At 44.6% G+C, this 21,736-nt stretch overlaps 1 protein-coding gene across 4 annotated transcripts in view; it reads left to right on the top strand.

The window, feature by feature from the left end:
* Positions 1 to 18,382, top strand: part of tmem63ba (transmembrane protein 63Ba) — a 47,725-nt gene extending 29,343 nt beyond the window's left edge. For 3 of the 4 annotated variants that reach the window (XM_036546346.1, XM_036546349.1, XM_036546347.1), the window contains 17 exons: positions 1,257 to 1,308; positions 1,454 to 1,562; positions 2,179 to 2,249; positions 3,534 to 3,614; positions 6,214 to 6,337; positions 7,421 to 7,554; positions 8,389 to 8,526; positions 11,254 to 11,407; positions 11,829 to 11,935; positions 12,410 to 12,496; positions 13,080 to 13,145; positions 13,815 to 13,977; positions 14,483 to 14,588; positions 15,094 to 15,261; positions 16,100 to 16,215; positions 16,506 to 16,574; positions 17,751 to 18,382. In XM_036546346.1, the coding sequence (XP_036402239.1) occupies positions 1,257 to 1,308; positions 1,454 to 1,562; positions 2,179 to 2,249; positions 3,534 to 3,614; positions 6,214 to 6,337; positions 7,421 to 7,554; positions 8,389 to 8,526; positions 11,254 to 11,407; positions 11,829 to 11,935; positions 12,410 to 12,496; positions 13,080 to 13,145; positions 13,815 to 13,977; positions 14,483 to 14,588; positions 15,094 to 15,261; positions 16,100 to 16,215; positions 16,506 to 16,574; positions 17,751 to 17,936 (1,931 nt within the window). In that variant the 3' untranslated portion in view covers positions 17,937 to 18,382. The remainder of the gene's footprint in view (positions 1 to 1,256; positions 1,309 to 1,453; positions 1,563 to 2,178; positions 2,250 to 3,533; positions 3,615 to 6,213; positions 6,338 to 7,420; positions 7,555 to 8,388; positions 8,527 to 11,253; positions 11,408 to 11,828; positions 11,936 to 12,409; positions 12,497 to 13,079; positions 13,146 to 13,814; positions 13,978 to 14,482; positions 14,589 to 15,093; positions 15,262 to 16,099; positions 16,216 to 16,505; positions 16,575 to 17,750) is intronic. The other variant, XM_036546348.1, reaches the window with a different exon arrangement.
* The last annotated feature ends 3,354 nt before the right edge of the window (positions 18,383 to 21,736 follow it).

Consider the following 21,736-nt stretch of genomic DNA (forward strand, 5'->3'; position numbering starts at 1 on the left):
CATGTTTTGGCTCAGAGGAATGAGTGACTTATTCCCACTCCTGGCCTCTCCATGTTGTGAAAAAGACAATGAGGAAAGTAGCCAGACAACCCCCAAAATTTCTCCACAGGCCAAGAGTTGATAATGGGCTATGGATCACTATAAAAGCACAAGAATATTGCGGTTCAGAATGGCAACACCTGCTTTATTCTCTGAGTGAAACTATTGGCTGAGGTGTTGGTTGAGGACTATTGGTTGAGGTCTGTTGCCTGCCTATGTTTGTTTGACCAGAGTGACAGAGACTCATGGTGTATAATCCTGTAGACATCCATTATAAAACGCAATGCCCTACTGAGAATCTTATAAAAGATTCAGTCGCTGAGAATGATTGTCTGGGACAAGCCAAAACTAATTAATTAAAAAAAAATGCTCTTAAAAGAATCAACCAATTATTTGACTCAAATCACGTTGGACAAATGTGATTTGTTCAAGGGGGAGAGTGCGTTTTCTATTTCAGTACTGAGCCCTGTTACCCGTGTGGATCACATGTGCCTGTCTAGCAGGCTTGATGTTGAAGTGTGTGGCTCATTTCCTGTAGAGAGAGTCACAGGGTCCTGTCTCCAGCTGGATCCCATGGCCGTGCTGCAGATGGTGTGTGAGGGGTGGGGCTGGTATAAGGGGCTTGATATTTGCTGATGCAACTGCATCACTCTGAGACCAGGCTAACTAACAGCTTTGCCGTCTCTTAGGGATCTCTGTATCCCCTCGGGTCTGTCCCCATCTGCATTAGGGCAGTGCGTTAAGCCCATTCCCACCAGCAGTGAGTTTCAGGATGGGCGTTAGTTCAGCAGTGATTGATAACAGACTGGTGATTGGTGAGGGAGGTGGGTACTAGCACAGACATAGGCCAAGTCCCTTCTTTGTTTAACCCCACTCACTCGCTCACCAACCCACTCACTCACTTGCATGCACACACACACAGACACACACACACACACACACACACACACACAGGCTCCTACATCTGTGTTCTGTGTTCAGCCAATGTATGAAAAGTTGTCCTAGTTGGATTGATGCAGGCAAAACAAAGGTGAACCCTTTCATAAATGTGATGCTTCACTAAAATTCTTGGTGATTTCAATTGCCATTGTTTATTTTGTCGCACTTCTGTATGGAACTTCAAGGAATACTGATGCCAATACTCAAGTTTGTAATCATCCAGGAATGTGTTGTCGAACCAGTTCAGAACTAACTAATTTCTTTGTATTACCCTCTAGAAAATAATGCATACAGCTTTGGGCGAACCACTATAGCCAACTTGAAATCAGAGTAAGTCCTTTGCACACTGCCCATTGCACAATGCACATTGCTTTGCACATATTCCTCTTGTAATCTCGTGTTTTGCCATTGTTGAAATAATATACAGTTCTTAAATGCATAAATGTCTGCATAAATTCTCTGATGTTTCGCACAGGACACACCTGCTCTGGCTGCACACCTCCTTCGCATTCATCTACCTGTTACTGACTGTGTACAGCATGAGGCGGCACACCTCCAAAATGCACTACAAAGAAGATGACCTGGTAGGCTCACCCTACCATCCAAAGCAGCACAAAACACTCAATTTTTTTTACGTTATATTATTGGCATTTAGCAGACACTCTTAACCAGAGCGACTTAGTTTTTTTTTTAACAATGTTATCCATTTATACAGCTGGATATTTACTGAGGCGATTGTGAGATAAGTACCTTGCCCAAGGGTACAACAACAGTGCCCAGGCGGGGAATTGAACTGGCAACCTTTTGGTCACGAGTCCTGCTCCTTGACCACTATGCTACACTGCTGCTCGTAGAACGGTTCCAAACACTGCCACCACAGATCATTTTAATGCTCCAATTATGAGTGCTGGCATAATTAGGTCCCAGTCGTATGTCTTTTTTCTTCCCGATTTCTTATCAGTGTAGCATCACAGTCTTCATCAAAGAGCAGTAGGTGGTAGCTAATGTGCCAGACTGCACTGAGAATAAATGACTGGGACAGATGTCCCTGTTCCTTTTAGAAGTAGGGATGGACCGTGGGTTGAGTTGGCACGGCCAGTTGGGCTTGAATGTCAAATATACATATAGTATTATAGACAGCCTGAAATATTATTTGCTGTTCTGTTGCAAAACTGTTGTTTGATTTTTCTCTCTTTGCAGGTGAAACGTACTCTATTCATCATCGGCATCTCCAAATATGCTGAAGAAAACCAAATAAAGCAGCACTTTGAGTAAGTGCTTTTTTAACCTTATAACAGTGTCAGATGAACGCATGCCAGAGAGAGGTCTAGGATAAATGTTATCTCAACGCTAAAGATCGCGTTAGCAACCATCTGTACGGAAATCAAGATAGTGACTTCCTTTTTATGAAACCTCAAACAAAGACCCTGTAGGGACTACTAACGTTCTGTGGGGTTATCTCTGTACTGAAATTATTCTATGCTGCAAGCATACGCTCTTGACTTTGGTGTACACATGCCGCTGAAACAAGAGGAGCTTTATTAGTCCTAATTATTGGTAATGAATTCAAGATGAGCTGAATAATGCTGGTCATGTGGTATGCGAGCAGAGTCCCGGGCAGGAAAAGTCAGCACCCTGTACAGAGACTCATCAACGACCCATCAACCAAACCATTTTAGCCCCAATTGAATTTCTACATGAATGTGCAGCTTTGCTCTGGGAGATTGTGCCCTGTAAGCTTAATTTAAGAGGAGAGGGAGGGCACTCCTCCGAGCCCTCAGAAATGAAAAGGAAATGTGACAGGCGGATAAGTGCCCCGCTGGACAGCTGAGTGCAACTTCAGTATGCTTCCCAAGCACTTCCTGCAACTCGATCTGTCCGAGGCTGCACTTGGAGCGTGTCCTTTCCATAAGCGTTTTTTTGTCTAACATGAATAAAAGGAAATTAAGTCTGCCTGAATGTGTATCTTATGTACACCACCGTGTATTTGTAACACTTCGGGGTTCATCTTGTTATGTTGTTGTAACACGAATATGACCATTTCCTCCTTATTCTTTACTGATGGTAAAAAAAAAACATTCACTCCAGGAACAATGGGATGTTGTGAAATACAGAAGAATTTATAGGAAGAACATAATTGTAAAAACTACCTCCTCAAAGCTAATATTTAACTCAATGTGTATGACCCCTTATTTCTCATTGTTAAGCAGTGCTTTGAAAACTAGGGGCATATGCAATGAAAGATGTAGCACTTGCCTTTTTGCTCCATTAAACTGGGCACATAATTAAGTAAAACCTGATGCTCACTAATAGCTTTTGAAAGTATGAGGGAGAACCCTGAGAGAATTCTTCCGCAATGTGATTTGGACAGTTCCATACAGTGCAGAAGGCCATATTTGCAAGGTGCTGCATGGGGAAGGTTGAAGCTGAACCTCTTCTGGTTCTGAGCAGAGTCAGGATGGCTTTGCCTTTTAAGCTGAATTCCACTACATTCATCTGGTACAGGTTGTCATTCCAGTATTGCGCTGATGGGTAATTTCATCTGTCACTCACAGGCAGGCCTATGAGAACTGCATCGTGCTGGAGGCCCGATTGTGTTACGACGTGGCCAAGCTGATGTCCCTGAACGCGGAGAGGTAAGGCCAACGTTCGTCCTTTTCCTGTCCTGTCCTCTGCCTGCCAGCCTGCAGGGGGCGCCTCTCCTTGGCACGTGCCTGTTTCAGCTCGACAGCAGCAGTCACTAACACATCTAGTTGCTGCTGTATGGATTTCATTGTATTACATTATTCGCATTTAGCAGATGCGACTTAACATCAAATACAGGTTTTTACACTGTTATCCATTTATACAGCTGGATATTTGCTGAGGGTTAAGTACCTTGCAGCACTGCCCCCGTGGGGAATCAAACCAGCAACCTTTCGGTTATGAGTCGTGCTCCTTACCACTATGCTACACTGCCATATACTTGTTCAAGTGCACACGTATTGCAAGAAGCAGGGCACTCCCCGTTGCGTCCAAAGATCAGAACTCATTTGTATCTCAGACAACCACAATAGTTGCATGCTAGGCAAGATAACGGTTTTACTAAAGGAAGAGCCTTGTCTAGCAGGTTGTTTTTTTGTGCTGTAATTGACGAGGAGCGCACTCATTAAAAACAGGATCTGTGAGCCCTCCAGGAACAATGGAAAGCAACATCCTTATTCCTAACCGCACTGCTAATAAGCAAGACCTTGACCTCTCTGTAGCTCAGATAAACCTCAGAGGTATAACAGATGCTTTTATGCTGCAGACCTTTTTTTTTTTTTACATAACAGCTTAGGTTTTCAAGTTTAGACCTCATGCAAAGTGATACCTTTGGTTGTTTGCTCGCCAGCAGGCTAGTTCTGTCCTTTTGCCTGCACAGCAGTATTAGAGTTCTGCTAGTCCGCTATGTTTTAAACAAGTGTAAGCTTACAAGCTAATTAAGCAGGGCTAATAACAGGTTTTGCTACTTGCTTAGAGTGCCAGACGACCAACAATCAACACCCTGCAGTTGTTGGTCCTGTTTGTGAACTTGCTGTGTGTGAATTTGACATCTGTTTGACTCTGTTTAGTCACACTATGTGAATAATTGAGCTGAGATGTCAGCCTGCAATGGGCAGAAAGTGCTGATTGACCAGTATTGTCTCCATCATTGACTCGGTGCACTTCAGCACTGGTTTCTTCAGCTGTGATTCTCTGCTGTACTACTGCAGTTGGGGTGGTGGCACTTGGAGACAGCGTTATGAATGGGGCCAGTTGGGGAGTTAGTGAAGTGGAATTAGGGGACCGGTTAGGGATAGGGTGCGGCGTTTCTTAGTTCAGAGCTTCAGATTGGTTCTCAACTGACAATAAGCAGAATGTGTATTTACAAATGTGTATGAACATCTATATAAGGTGCATTGCATACCTTGCATACCAGCCAGATGGTCGAGTTTTGGTTTCTCAGACGCTTGGGTTTGTAATCTTGCACTACACAGTCAGTATTTGGTCACCCAGCCAGTAAGACCCAGATGAGTAATGTGTGCAGTGCTGGGCGGGGCTGCTCAGGGTGTGAGTTACCCCACCCCACCCCCCCCCACCCCCCCGAAGGGCGCTGTTCGACACAGAGGCAGCCGTCCAACGTCCGCCGCGACCCAGCGGGTGCCATTGATCCGCGGGTCGGGCAGATCTCCAATCCTCCGTGACGAATGATGCAATGCGCTGCAATGTGCAGGCGATACGGACAGCGGGGGGGAGACTGCAGGGAGAGCCCCGGGGCGTGACTCAGCTCGCTCTCGCCACCCTCCCAAGTCTGGTCCACGCCCAGGCAAACGCACAATGCTCTCGCGGCATTGCGGGAACGTAGTCGCAGTGTTATCCCTTCTTAAAGCAAGCTGTCGCAATAACTCACCATAACAATGTGTCTGTGTTCCTCCCGTGGCAGTGCTAGTGCAAGGCCGTGTCTGCAGCTCAACCAGCTAAAGAATTCTCCGCATTCACAGACCCACCTCCCTTTGCATTTTCTGGCAACTGCTAAAACTCTGCCCTCAGAGGGATCCAGTGAGGCGCAGAACAGCACATCTGGAGGCTTTGTGACACATCTCAGTCCATTCAAAGGTTACGGTCTGTGATGGGTCTAAATATTGTCAGGGGCCATGGAGTATAGCAGTTACCAGGGCTGGTAATTGTACAAATAATTAATATTTTTGAAATTGTAAGGTTTGTGTAACAAAAATAAAAGAGTGCATGTGCCTGTTCCGCAGCAGCTCTGCAGCGGTGTGTGACCACTGTGATGGTGTTATGTAACTACGTGGCCAGGTGATGAAGGCAGGACCAGAGGTTGAAGTTCATGTGCGAGATGTCAGAGCCATCATTGTGCTGTCTCCAAGCCAGAGTCATGTGTAACCTTTTTTGAGTGTGATGTGGTTAAGACAGTCTGCATGCCGTGCTAATTAAATGATCATAATTGGCCTTGGGTGCTCTTTATTTCCTGGTGCCAGCACTTTCTGCAGAATTCTTTGAGACCAATTCAGAAATGGCCTTCACACTTCAAAGTGTGTGTGTGTGTGTATGTGTGTGTGTGTGTATGTGTGTATGTGTGTATGTGTGTGTGTGTGTGTGTGTGTGTGTGTGGTGGAGGCTGACTGGTTTGAGTTTCACCTGCAATGTGTGTGTGCGCATGCATGTGGGTTCAAGTTTTTAGGAGAGGCTGACTGATGTGGGTTTTACCTGTAGAAAGAAGACTGAGCGCAGCAGGAAGTTCTTCAATGATCTGATGGCCAAGGAGCACACATCCGTCATGATCAACCCTAAACCCTGCGGCCATCTCTGCTGCTGTGTTATCAAGGGCTGTGAACAGGTGCACATCCCCTTCTCACCCTCTCACCCACCCTGCCCTCACCCTGTCCGCATTCATCCTCTCACCCAGCCTGCCCTTGCCCTGCTCACACTCACCCTCTCACCCACCCTGCCCTCACCCTGTCTGCATTCATCCTCTCACCCAGCCTGCCCTTGCCCTGCTCACACTCACCCTCTCACCCAGGCTCTCTTCAGTCTCACCGTGCCCACACTCACCCTCTCATACTGTCCACAGTCACACTTACATTATTGTCATTTAGCAGACACTCTTACCCAGAGCACAGAGGATCTAAAAAAGGGACATGAAAAGGACACCACTAACCATATATGCACAAATCCATGGAGGGCCCTGTCCAGTGCTGACCCACAATAGACAATGGCTGCTTCATCCTGTTCTCTCAAAGTACAGTGATGTGTCTTTGGGTGCAAATGTTAATTATGGAGCCCTATACTGGCTAATGCAAACCTATTTAAAGGGCTGCCAATCACACCAACAGCAGCTATATACTGTGGAGTCATGTACCAGAGTGCAGTGTTTCAGATAATGGGAGCTCTTTTGAGATAAGGGTGTAAAGATTAGCATGCCGCTGTGATGAGAATAGACCCTCTTAATTCAGTTAATACAACATATTGTGCCTTAACCAGCAGAGTAATAAATGAGAAATCCTCAGCAGGGACGGTAATTTCTCTGATATTTATTACATGCAAAGCCACTGGCGGGGTTATTCTGTAAACGATGCTCTTACATGGTGGAAGGTACTTGGTTTGACTGCTGCAAAATATTCCTTGAAATTGAATATACTTCACTAGCCCTGTATGACTCGACAGTTAACAGTTCGTAGCCATCTTCAGATAGTATTTATCACTGATCTGTGGATGACCTGGGAAGGTGCCAAGCCAGACTATTATGATTCACTCTAGTCTTCTCTAAAACGAAGGGTTGTCAAATTTTTCACAGCATGCCTCACACCTTATGTGATGTAGTTATGTGAGCACACATTATGTGAAAGCAGTTGCTTGAACCACAGTTGTGTCTGTGTGTGTGTGTTTTTGTTTTTCCCCTGGTGCCACTTATGTCCCTCAGGAGGAGGCGGTGAGCTACTACACCAAGCTGGAGGCCAGACTAAAGGAGGAATACAGGAAGGAGAAGGAGAAGGTCAACACCAAGCCCCTGGGCATGGCCTTTGTCACCTTCCAGAACGAGGCCATGACCTCTATGTGAGTCTGTGTGCATGTGTGTGCGCATGTGCGTATGTGTGCACATGTGCATGTATAAATACACACGGTCTGTCCATCTGCCATCGAGTGCTGTTTGTGTGTGTGTGTCGTCTGGATGCTTGTATGCGTGTGCATTCAATACCATCCTCAGATTAAAACACAACAAACTGTAACGTGGTTATTATACTTGGTTCATAGCCGTCTGTCAGTATTTCACACTCCAGCCATTTTCACCATTATGGATTCCAGAAAATTATGCCTTTTTCACAGCAAATTTCACAGTTTACAGTAAGAGGCTTACGCAAAGTTAGGAAAATGTCAGACTCTGACCACCCAGAAACAGGTGCTTACTTGTCAGCTCGGCTGCATCATTTGTATTATGAGCCGTGACTCACAGAGCGGTGAGTGTGCAATGGCACTGAGAACGGCCTTCATTTGGCTCCCTGTCACTGCCTACCAAAACAATTACAGTGTCCTCTCTCTCATCAAATAAAAGGCAGTGAATGCATTCCCTGGTGTCAGATTTATAGTATTGTGTTCAAACGTAGGTTACGTTTTAATTTCAGGTGCACCTTGTCCACTGGACCTTTAGGTTACGTGGGGTTTTTAATTTCAGGTGCACCTTGTCCACTGGACCTTTTCAGGGCCTTCACCTGGGTAGGGCCCGAGTGTGATGCAGGAAGTGAGCATTGTAAAAGCTGGAGCTCTAGACGTGGAGTGGTGCGCGTGCTCGGCCGGTGTGCAGAATGTACAGAATGTCTCGGCGGGTGCGGGTGTGCGTTTACCAGCGCCAGTACGGTTCACTCACAGCCCTTCCTCCTGATGCCTTCCCAGAATCCTCAAGGACTTCAACGCCTGCGAATGTCAGGGCTGCAACTGCCGGCCGGAGCCCAAGTCTTCTCAGTACAGCGACAGCCTGCACGTCAGCAATTGGAGCGTCACCTACGCCCCAGACCCACAGAACGTCTACTGGTGAGACGTCAGGCTTTGGCCTGCGCTTACTACTCTTCCTCTGTTCTGCACACCACTCTTGGTGATCAGTTTTTACCGTAATATTGATGTATTTTTGGTACGACCTCAATTCCTCACCACACTGCAGGGTTTTAAAGAATACAGGTCTAAGGAAGAAGAGGCAGTGAGAGTGCTTTGATGGTGTGTGGGTATTTCTGGTGCTTTGTTTCAAAGACGAGGGATAAAAAAAATGAAGAACGGCAAAGGAAGGTATCTGTGGCAGCTTGTCTCATACAGTGAGCAGTACCCAGTCTCTGGCTCCTCCAGTGTTCCTCCATTCACCTCCTCATTGTGAGTCTTTGTGCGAGGCTGAACCTCCCTAGAGTGCCGTTTCTTTGAGCTGTCTGTCCCATGATCCTCTGCTCCCACTTAGTTGCATGGAAGCGTCTTATTGTTGAGCCTTCTTGAACACTCCATTCAGAGTGAACTCTCCGCTGCAGGGCAGGGAGGCATGGCATCAGGTGTGTAACCATTAAGAAAGGCCCTGAATGCAGGACGGTTGTGGTGCCAGTCACTCTGTCATCAAGGCCTTTAACCCAAGGATTAGCCCAATTAACATTCTCATTCCATTCTCCACAGAAAGTGCTTTTATTCAAAAACTGTCACCCCCCTGTTCTTATTGGATGCGTCTTCCAGGGTTCTTTCTCTATTGGCCTATGGGGGATGCACTGTAATACACAGACGCATCATGCAGCCTTGAATTAAATTCCTTTTGTGTATAGAATGGAACGGAGTTGTTCTCTCTGTCTTTATACATGTCCTTTTCCTGGTCCAACTCCCAGTGGAGGACAGAGAAAACTATCAAAGGGAGCGTCTCTCGCTGCATGTGGCTGTAGAGAGAGTAGTGGAAAGCCTCAGTGGTAGTGGAATGTGGAACATCTTCCCAGATCCTCTGTTCTTTTTAGCCCGGTATGAGAGTGTTCCTGCTGCATCTTGCACGTACTTCCTGGTGGGGTCTCCCAGGGCTCACTGTGAGAACACAGGACGCCCCTGCGGAGTCACCCCGTTTAAGTTCTCCCCCTTTCAACCCACCCCCAGAATACACCCGCACACACATATACACACACAGAGAGATCTCAGGGTTTTCTCCAATCAGATAATTACGTATGGAACTGGGTCACCCCTTAAAATAAGATCACATCAGCACCTGTCACTGCTAACTGCCAGCACAGTGACCGTTGGCAGGGTTCCAGCAGACCAGGGGGAATGGGGAGAGGAGGGATTTTAAACTCGAAAATTTACCCTTTCCCTCCATGGAGGCAGTACCAGTTCATTCTATCATTCGGCCATTTCTGAATGATAAATTCTGTCTTATTGTAAGTGATTCCTAGGAAGCATTTCCGGGACAGAATGCTACGATGAATTTTCAAGGATAGCAAATGACAAAAAAAAAGCAACGGCTGAGGAAAATTACGAACAAGTCATTTCATTCACATCCCTCAGATGGGCTGCAGATTACAAACTCACTTAGCCGGGAATTATGTTAGACCTTCGTAAGTCCTGGTATTTGGCAATTGTAGCGCGTGAAGATTTGCGGTCAAGGCTTTGTTTATTTAGTTATTTACAGTGTGACTGAGAGAAAAATACCCTGTGGCTGTGGTCATGTTTTCATGTTTCCTCCAGGTGCTAGACATTTGGAAAAAAACCGTGAAATAGAACGAATGCAAATTGCATGCAAACTGAGACACAGTCAAAGGGCTGTAGCGCTCCACACCAAACGTGTCATGCTGCCATTATTGTGAAGGCCTGGGTGTCTTCCCACTCCTTTCCCCAGCAATGTCCAGCACATCCCTTCACTGCTCTCTGTATTAAATGCATGCGAGTCATTACTGCAGATTCAGCATTCTGCAGAACACTGGCATAGGGTCTTCTGTTCGCCGACAATTGCCCATCAGTTACCGAATTTTGGACGCTTGGACAGAAAACAGTAGCAGCCCTACAGTGTGTCATTTGGACAAGAATATTCGATGCATGAGGTAATATCTTATGACAAGGAGCACTGTGCTGTGCAGCCTTAACGCTAATCTAATGAGCCTAAAGGTCCATGTGTCTCCTGCCTCTGTAGAACAAAGTCTCCATTATTCATACAGATGTGTATGCGCTGAAAATATTTGCAGTCAGACAAAAAAAAAATTCAGACAGACAAAAAAAAAAAATTGATGGATACAGTCTGATTTCGATGGATGAAACGCTGTGTGAGTGGACGTTCTGGTGCCAGTTAGTGGCGTCTCTTGCAGGGCTCTGCATTTTGCTCTCAAATCCCAGGCAGGGCTCTGCTCCTGTTGCATTGAGCCATGTTCATCACATCAGCCAAACAAAGGTGGAACATTAAGGATGTTAAGTGTTTTCAGTCTAGGTTGAGTTTTGATTGAAGATTTGTAGCTTTGGTATTGGAACGATGGCTGCAGGTTGTAGGGGTTAGACTCAGATTCAGTGTGTTTGGTACAAAAAGAAGCCAAAGTGCTGTAGCTGAGACTGATCTGAGGTAACTCAACCAAGCTTGTTTAGATGCACTTGATTTCAGTCAGTCCACTGTCTGTCATTATGGTATTTTTTTGTTATTATTGTTGTTGTAATTGTTTGTCAGTGTCACAGCAGCTCTCTCTGTCTGTCCTCTCTTTGACCTGTCTCTCCCTTTCTATTAATTTTTGCTCTCCTCTGTCTCATCCCCTCCCTCTCTCCCCATAGGGAGCACTTGTCTCTGGGAGGATTTTCTTGGTGGCTGCGCTGCTTCATCATCAACTGCGTCCTCTTCCTCCTCCTCTTCTTCCTCACCACGCCCGCTATCATCATCTCCACCATGGACAAGTTCAATGTCACCAAACCCGTGGAGTACCTCAATGTAAGAGTGCTGAGGACTGTCCATCACTGACCATTTCCCCTCAACATTTTCTCAACACTTAAAAGGCAGTTTTATAAAAGATTATTACTGCAAATATACTTTGATATGCCTGCTATATCTCATAAACATTTAAATTTGATCAATGTTACTGTTTTGATAGGGGTGTACATTACAGATTCAGAAGAGGGTTAATATATGTAACCCATCAGCAATCCTACAATTTGCAGACCAAAATATTCAGGTCATGAGTCACACTATCTGATTAAAACCACTGATTTTTCCGGCTGAAAACAATATTAGTGTCAGTATTTTCATTTCTCGTCATTGTGGGAAAAAATATGTCTGGAACAGTGGGCTGTTCGGTTAGAAGAATAAAGATCACCCCTCACACCCCTTCTGACTGCCTCTCCTCTCCCTCCAGAACCCCATCATCACCCAGTTCTTTCCCACCCTGCTCCTGTGGGCCTTCTCTGCCCTGCTGCCCACTATTGTCTACTATTCTGCCTTCTTCGAAGCCCACTGGACCAGGTACCGCCCTCCAGCATACAGTCAGAGAGCTGTATCTAAGTATGCCTTCATAAATATGCACCTGGGGGTGAAAAATTGTTCAGGAACAGGAAATGGGGGTAGTTTTGGTGTCTGTGGCAAATTATGTGTTCATTTCCTGTTAGTTGTGACAACTGTTTTTTTTTAGCTAAAACCAGCAGTGAACTTCAGATAATATAAGAGAAGCAGTATCATGCAAGTGATATTTTTTTGGCTGAAATCATAAACTGTATTTTCACAGATACGGGTCTTAATAAATGCTTTTAACATTGTTTTATGATAAATCACTTTTTCGCCTATTAGAGTGAATAGTTTGGTGCATTTTATGAAAGTTTTCCAACTTGAAATCACGGAGAGGCATCTTTCTGTGTAATTGTTTATTTAGGCTTGTTTATCACAAAATCACTATTGCTCATTCATGCCCACAGAGTGATGTCTCTGTTGCTCCCCCTGCAGGTCGGGAGAGAACAGGACTACCATGCATAAGTGCTATACCTTCCTAATCTTCATGGTACTGCTGCTGCCTTCCCTGGGACTCAGCAGGTATCCTCACTGTGCTCACTGCTGTCAGTCACTGTGGACAGGAAGCCTTTACAGTTTTTTTTTTACATGACCTATGCTGATCGCGCACAAATTGTCCGGAGGGTTAAATCAATCTCTCCAGGACCTACAGTGTAGGTCCTGAAAGAAATTTTCGCAGTGATTTGGGCTGATGACCTTCTGTTCTGCCTGGTGACTACCACATCTGACTACCACAGTAATCATTGGCACTCATCATCAATCAGTCATCATCCACTGCAGTCCATGCCATGATTCCCTCATCCCTTCCTTTCCTTAAGCTGTAGCTGCACAAGAGTAATGAGCTGCCCATTCTGATTGAATGAAAAATGTAAATATGCTGATACTATACATGTTGTCATCGCGTACCACTCACAGAATGCTTCATCGATGAGGGGCATAGCTCTCCTGCTGTTATATTTGCACTGTCTGCCTATGGCTTTTCCTTTTCAGTGGGTTTGTAAAGGTTAATGCAGTTCAGTTGACGGTAAAGCTCAGCTGAATGGTGCTTGTGTGTCTTCCGTACCCATATGCTGAATGTATACATTTAAACCTTTTCAAAATGCAGCTTGGATGTCTTCTTCCGTTGGTTGTTCGACAAGAAGTTCTTGGATGATGCAAAGATCAGGTTTGAGTAAGTAAAGCCACTTTTTAACTCCTCTTACTATGGTGTCCTTTTTATCGTGGTTGCTGATACCAGCGGTATGATCCTGCTGCTCTGTGCAAGCACAGACACGTTCACCAGCATGTGTCAGAAAGGCTGCCAAAGGTGTAACAACTTTTATTGAATTTAACTACCCGTGATGCAGCAGATCCTTTTCCAAAGCTATTCAGGTGGAGCATCAGGTTAAGCCTGCTCACAAGCACAGTAGCCATTTCATACTCAAGAGTTTTAACACATGGTCTTGAGGTCACAAAGTGTGGTCATCAAACCACTGCTAATCACAGCACATTGGAGTTTGATCACAGTTTTCAGGGCTGCAGTTTTTGCTGCCACAAAAACACAGCCTAGGCCACAAAAACACATGACAAAACATCCTGTTTTATGGTTGTTGTATATACAATAGGACAAAAAAACTAAAAATATCTATGATGAGTCATTGCATGATCAATGTGAGCAAATGCATCTGAGCCAGAGTGTCTCTGGATCGCGTCTCCTATATTTAACGCTCTGAACAGCCCTCTTTTGTTCTCTGAACTCAGTAATCTCCCAGCGCACTCGGTGCCCTCAGCTAGTCGCATTGGCACTGGCTGCTGCCGCCCTGGGCCTCTGTGTGACATCGCTTGTTCTCTTCACCCGTAGGTGCGTCTTCCTCCCGGACAACGGAGCTTTCTTTGTCAACTACGTCATCGCCTCGGCCTTCATCGGAAACGCCATGGACCTGCTGCGCATTCCCGGCCTGCTCATGTACATGATCCGGCTCTGCCTGGCTCGCTCTGCTGCCGAAAGGCGAAACGTCAAGAGGGTGAGAATCCCCCCCCCCCCAGTCAGTGCCAAAACACAGTACAGCATGCTGTTTCTGCGCCTCATACACAGAGCAGTCAGAATGTTTAAAAAGCTTCCTTGAAGTCATACCCATAGACTAGTATTTCAGACCTTCAGTTGGTCAATTGGTAGCCTCAAATTACTGATTTGAGCCCTACAGTTATTTGTATCTTCAAATGACCATTTCATTCTCCCAATTTATTAATCTGGATCCTCATTTTTCTAATTTTTATATAATTCAATTTTCTATGGCGGAGGGGCAAAAAATGTAATAACTTGCCTTCTTACTTTCTTACACCCTAAATGATGAAATTTAAATTCAGTTCATGAAGGTGGAGTTTTCTGAAAATGTTTCTGAAAATGCTTTCCAGTTGTGTAAATATGAGTACATTGAAGATAATAGCCTATGTCTGTATATTTGTTAAAGCTATGTTCTGTTTAGACATGTTCTGATCTCCATGAGGGTGGTGTGTTTGTCTCCACAGCACCAGGCCTATGAGTTCCAGTTTGGCGCCGCCTATGCATGGATGATGTGCGTCTTCACTGTGGTCATGACCTACAGCATCACCTGCCCCATCATCGTCCCCTTTGGTGAGTTCAACCCCTTTCCATTCTCTGACTCTCACAGAGATGGCTCTCGCCTTTGGACATCCCACTGGTGGCTGTCCTGATGTTCCAGAGAGATCCAGCAGAGTGGTGTTACACTGAAATCAGCCCTGTCTGGTCGTCTTGCCAGCCCTTTGTAAGCAATCGGTAACACCGGCTCCCCATTGTAACTCAGTTCAAGGCTCAATGTACTGTCCCACACAAATTCAGTTTGTCAGAATAACAGGTATTAGAAGGGATTGTAATGGCTGTTAGAATGGGGAGCTGTATATATGTATGTTGGTAAAATTCTGCCCCCTATCGATTAAAAGCAGAAATACCTCATAGGAACGCACTCCCGAGAAACTGAAAAGTGTACAGGAAGTAGAGTGAGCTGTGCAGGGGCATTGTGGGTACTAATTTGTATGCTGCTCGCTCCACATGTATGTAAACGTGTGTAGGCGTGTAAAAGCTCTCCCTCTCACTACCTGCCCCTCCCCACTCCCTCCAGGTCTGATGTACATGCTCCTCAAGCACCTGGTGGACAGATACAACATGTACTACGCCTACCTGCCGTCGAAACTGGACAAGAAGATCCACTCGGGTGCAGTCAACCAGGTGGTGGCTGCACCCATCCTCTGTCTGTTCTGGCTGCTTTTTTTCTCCACTGTGCGCACAGGTGAGACCATACCAACACACGGCTTTCTCTCTGAGAGCAGACCTTCCCTCGCTCAGGTCAAATGTGTAAGAAAGAAAGGCACCGACATCCCCCATGCTGTGTAGAAATATAGTTATTAAAGGGCCTGAAGAGGGCCAGGTCAGGATATTAGGCTGTCTGGGGATGGCTTGCTACAGGGCAATAAGTATGTTATTTTTGCATATATACTTAGTTTTGATTAGAATTGAACTTAAAGTATAAGAACAGCTGAAAACTAAAACAAACTAAGGAAAAGTAATAAGGAATAGAATATTCCACAGTGAAACCTTGCATTAGCTGAAGCAGATTTTTTTTGGGAAAAGGTATGTGCATAAAATCTGATTAAAACAATCAGAGAGAGAGAGAGCCAAGATGAATACTCATGAATACTCATCCTACAACTAAAGCAAATATTTGAAGAGAATTTGGAGATATTGAGTGTCACCTTCAGTGAAACCTAGAAGCAGTTAGCACGATAGCATTCTTGAGACATTCTTGAGTTTTCGAGAAACAAGCAGGGATGCATTAGTGGGTGGGTGTACCAGCAGTTACCATGTGACATTTATGTATTTCCGTCTGTTCTTTTTTTATCTGCATGGTGCATGATGACACATTGAGATCAACCCTTATTTCCAATGAAATACAGGAAGCTCACATATTTCATTGAATGAGTGCGTTGCTGTGGTCACTCATCCTAGACATTTCATAACTGTTGAATGTATTTAACGACTTAAGTGCTCAGTACAATGTCTAGTACAATGGCATACTCTCTTGCTGTCTGAAATCTCAAGCATGTTTCTCTCTCTACTGCTTTTGACAGGTTTTCTGGCTCCAACGTCTATGTCCACCTTTGTGGTTCTCATTATCACTATTGTTGTGTGCCTCTCCCACGTCTGTTTTGGGCACTTCAAGTACCTCAGTGCTCACAACTACAAGGTAAGGTTCTGTCAGAGACACAGAGCTCTTTGGTTTGCCCTATTCGCCAGCCAGACACAGAGCTCTGCAGGCATCTGCTCATTGTTAGGGCCTGAAACATATTTAATTTTCTAACTGCTCATAAATACGCAGTAGTAGAGAGATAGGGAGTGGTCTTCAGTGGGACTTCAGCAGAAACCAAAAGGAATGGAGAGTGTTTGTGCAGCCCGGCTATACTTCAGTCAGGTGTCACATACAGGAAGGGACTAGTGTCCCATGCAAGTGTCACGGTTACCATTTCTTTTCCTTAGATCGATACCCAGGAGGTGGACGGAATAGAGAATGGACGCCCAGCGCGCACCTCTCCTACCAATAAGTCTGTAAGTGGACGCCATTTCCTCTTTCCCTGTCACACAGTGCACTTCAGAGCACTAAGGAGTCGGCAGCAGGAAGTGATATCACTGATATGCGAGACAACCTTTTTCTAAAGCTGCACTAACTTGCTTTTAGACACACATTCCATTTGACTGTGTATGTAAAGCTGTATATATCGTGTAGTGGTCCAGTTTTGAAGATGCAAGGAGCTCCTGAAATCATATCAGGTGGTAGTACAATGGAAAGTTATCTACAGCCATGGAACATGGGAGCAGTGTTTGCATAATAATTGAGTCTGAATAATGTTGAATATGTTGTGCTGGTTGATGTCCACTGCCAGTTTCTCTTAAACTTCATAACTGAGGTAGGCACCACTGTATAAAGTTATGCCATATTAAAAACACATGTGGATTTTACCTGTCGTGAAGAAAATAGATGAGTAATTATTATCACAACTCGTTGTCAAGGCGCATACCTAGTATTTAACAAGATTAAGAAATATAATCAAATTATGTTACATTTTTTGGGGGCGAGTCGTTCTCCTTTAAATTCCATACTTGCCTGTGTATGGAAGAAAATGATCTCATTTGCCTAAGCTGGTCTGTGTAGAGATGATATTGGACTTAAGCCGCTTTTAAAGGGCCAGTTCCTAGCAGAAGCCATACGCAGCCTGCTCCTTCTTTTATTTCAAATTTCAGCGTGCTCCAGCTCCCTCTCAGATGAAGGCTGATATGTGTTTTTCAGCTGAAATATTAGTGTAAAGGATTGCTTTTATGTGTAGTGCTTTTCAAGGATCTCCAAACACTTCACATTTGGGGGTATGAAGCTCCCGCGTGATTGGTGCACAGAAGCCATTTTGCACCTGAATGCTCACCTCACACCGGCTGATGTGGAGAGGGGGAGGGATTTATTTGGCCAGTTAAGCCGATGATCAGATGGCCAGATTTAGAATGACAGAATGGGTATTTGACCAGGACATGCAACCGCCTAACTCCTTTTGATAAGTGTGAGGTCAGTAGGCAATGTACACATGAGATCATTACACCTGGGAGAGCATTCATACCTTGGAATGTTCCGTTGCCCTGTAAATTTTGTTGTCTTCAGGACTCTAGAAGCTGGTGAGAGATTTCAGAATTTCTGAGACACGTAACATAACCCCCACCCCCACCCCTCTGTCCCAGCAGCAGATGTACATTGCCCAGGTGCTGCAGGACCCCAACTCAGATGAAATGGGCGCGGGCAGCGGGGACGATGATGGCCAGGGGTCTTCGCAAGACGAAGAGATGATTAACGCAGGCAACAGCCTCAATGAGGAGGACTTCCAGTCTGGAGAGGACAGCCTAATAGCCAATGAGGTCCACCAATAACGCTCCCTGCAGCGGGGACGAGGACGAGGACGAGGGAGACAGAGCAACAGGGTTGAGCTACGGGAGGAAAAAGGACCGGACAACTTCAGAGGAACATCAGACCCAACAGCTCTACAGAAATTCAGTGACCGTCTTAACAGCTAGCAGCGATATCCCCAACCCCCCCAACCTCCTCCCCCCCGTCCACCTATGACTTACTGCGCAGCAGTGAGCAGAGTCAGAGCACCACACCTTATGAGAAAGTGCTCCACGGGTGTGCAGGTGCCCCCCCTACTGACTGCTCTCGGACACTGCACCCACGGACAGTGTGGCGACAGGGCAGAAACTAACAACGCAGGTTCTTTTTCTACTGCCATCAGGCTCGGCACAAACGCACACAGGTAGAGAGTCCACCTTTGTCCGGATGGACTGTTTTGTAAAAAAAAAAAAAAAAAAAAGCCCTCCCATCCCCACCCCCACCCCCCCTTCCCCCCCACCACCACTCCGGCTCTCTGAACTGCAACTGCATTACCTGTCCCTAAGGTGTGAATATCGTTATCTGTCCATGCTCTTTATTTTCCTCACTGACGTGTTTGCACCTCAGTAAAGATGTCCTGAGCGAAGGCCAGTTGCCATAAGGAAAGGCCTCTCTCCCTCCCTGGCAGTGAAGCCTACAAAGAGAAACTGTCAAACAAAGTAGTTTGCTCAAACTTACTATACGACTGAGGAGTTAACACCACTGATCTATATTACTTTACAGAGGGGATCATGCTTTAGCTTGCAGTGCTGAAGCCACTGTGAGGCTTAATGTACATAAACATTATTGCAAGCAAGCAGTAACTTTTAATTGAGCATTTTGCAATTATTGGCTCTCATTAATACGACCTGTTAACGACAAGGATGGTGTGAAACAGTAAGTCATTATGAAATAGTTGACTAAAGTTGGTGAAATAGTCAATATGTATACCCAGACGTGGGTTAGGGGTTCTTTTGAGCCTCAGAAATAGCCACCTGTGTCACTGGTCCAATAAGTAAATAGAGGTCAGTGGTGACACTCATTTCCACTCTCCTGCTTTTATGATGTGTCGTTTTTTTTCTTTCAGCAGCTGTACTGTATTTGAAAAGAAATGACAGAAAAACAGAAAATGCAAAAAAGGTTCCACGGTGTGGTTTTCGTTACACTACCAGAAAAAAAAAACTGGAAATAAATCTAGTGACTATTCTTATTTATACACTATAATCAGTGATTCGGGGGGGATTGTCAATTTTTGATGTATCAGAGATTTTGTGCACTGAAGTTTGATACTTTTTCTCTGAAATGGCCTGATGCTGCTGTACTGGAGGGCCTGACGGATTACCCTGAGGTCTTTGTTAAAGAGGATGAAGTGGGTTCACGGAGAGGACAAGAGTGTGAGTCGCATCATAGGCCAGAGGAGAGGGGAGATGTCTAATCATGATCCAATAAAAAAAGCTATGAAACCCTACTGTCTCCCTAATATACGCAACTTGTCTTGGTCCTGCTTTCAATCACCAGTGCTTTATTATATTGTAAATTTAACCAGACTTCCCCTTCGTATCTTTTTAACCTTCATACTAATACAGAAATGGTCGTGGTTTTGGCATTTTCAAAGGGTAGTGGTCATGTTAAATACAGAAACAAAATATAATTTGACTTAAGCACTAACTGGAAATTCTCACCTAGTTTAATATGCGTTGCATTCTTAATATAATCTTTATAGATTTAACATTTGCTTTTTCCACCTTCACCTGCTCCTGGATTGAAGAGTAAGAGACACTGTGTTTTTTTTTCCCCTTCCTCTGGATGCTGTTCCAGTGTTGGACTGTTAATTCAAGTGCGTGACCTACGTTTGTAGGCCACATATACTACAGAGGGAAAATCACTCGTTACCCACGACTGCCCTGCCTTCTATACTGGTGGAACGTCAGGTCGTTGCGCCGGACGCCCAGTGCCTCCTCCACCTGTGGTCAGGTAGTCGTTAAAAAGATGGCGGCAAAGGATGGATCACATCCTGTGGATCACAGACTACAATTGACTGATTGTAACGGAATGACTTCGTTGTTGTCGCTGTCCGCAGATGTTGACCAGGAGATCACAGAGTGGCCTTATGTCAGGGTGTAGCTGCCCTTGCGACCTTCCACACACAGACCTTTCTCACTTCTCATCAAGCCGCAGATTGTAAATGTCTCGTATGCAGTAGCTTGTGACGAAAAATCTTTTGAGGGGAGCACAAGTATGACCACACTCATTGGGATGCTTTCAGGGTGATCCTATGATGGCTAGAACAGTGGTTTGTCTTTATTTTTATTTCCATTTTTACCACTTAGTTTCATGTATACATGGCACTGAAATGACATTGAAAATGTCTTGTTCTTGAGGAAGCATTCGGCCGGTTTCCTCTGAACCTTTCCTTTTAACGCTTTGTTTTACAGTTTCAGGAATAGTCCAGTATCACTGATCTCTTCACTGCGCCTTCAGGCATTGCTATTTGTCTGCATTGTTCAGTCATTTGGGTGACAATGAAACTGTCAGTTACATCTCTGTTACATTTCTAGCTGTCAGTTATGTCAACTGCCTGTTGCATTTTTTGGGATGATTTTCAGCAAATGATGTTATGATGTTAAAATTGTTATTCAGGCATCTGGGGGCCAGACTCTGTTGGATATTTGACATAAGTAGCATGACAAACAATGGGATTACACAGCCCTTTTTCAAAGCAGATCACATTATGAAGACAGTTAAGATCATTTGCTCGAAGCATTTCATTAAAATTCAGATGGATATTCAAAAATGGATTTCCCTTTCAAACTTAATAGGTTCGAAAAACCATTTGATTTTATTATTATGCCAATGATTAACTCTGGGATAATCATTTTACATGACATGGCGGTTCATTGGGTAACTTTACCTTTATGAATGCCTCAAACTGGAAAATGCAAGAACTGAAATGTATTGAACTGAAATTAATTTTCCACAACCACACTGGTTGTAAGGTGTGCCACCATGTTGAGTCGATTGTAGAGCGGGTAATGAGAGAACATGCACATTGTTTTAAAATCAATTGGAACTATGCCTTTACACTGTTTAATGAGGTCTTGATGAAATGTAATACTAGGGAGTGCCGTTTGAGGTTTCCGGTTCAGCTGAAATCCAATTTCATGTTTTCCAAATCCACACTGTATGGGTACGTATGGTCCACGTTGTTCTGGTCTCGCTGCGAACAGCTGACTGCAAAATTGATGGATGAGGAGCACAGTGCTCACCGCAATTCAATGGAAAATGTACACGAATGGTGAATATCCGCTAGAGGTCGCTGTATAGACTTTTTTTTAATATCCATCCTGAGTAATGGCGTTTCATTGCAGAGCTCAAACTGAAATATATTTGCAACATGAAATTTGTATGAGGAAACTATTAAGCAAATAAACATGTTTAGTGCAGTGTGACTTCTGTCTCATTTTAAACCGACTCAGGATCCTTTATTTTTAAGACTTATAGCGGTTTACATCAATGATTTTGTTCTATTAAATTGTCATTCCATTGCGGCAAAACCACAGGAGTGTCCTCCTTAAAGCTTGTCTAATTCTAAATTATTGTTATCGGTCCGATGTGAGAAATTCTTCACAGGAGCCTCAGAAAAATGCACTTTCGACTGACCTATATATATTATACCTGTGTGTCTTTACATCGGAGGTATACTTGTTATGTAACTGAATGTTAAATTGAATTGTTGTGAACAATTGACAAAATCCAAATTTCAATTATCGTTACAAAAAGTTGCATGTAACATGTACAATGACAT

This window comes from Megalops cyprinoides, chromosome 15 (assembly GCF_013368585.1).
Source record: "Megalops cyprinoides isolate fMegCyp1 chromosome 15, fMegCyp1.pri, whole genome shotgun sequence".
NCBI lineage: Eukaryota > Metazoa > Chordata > Actinopteri > Elopiformes > Megalopidae > Megalops > Megalops cyprinoides.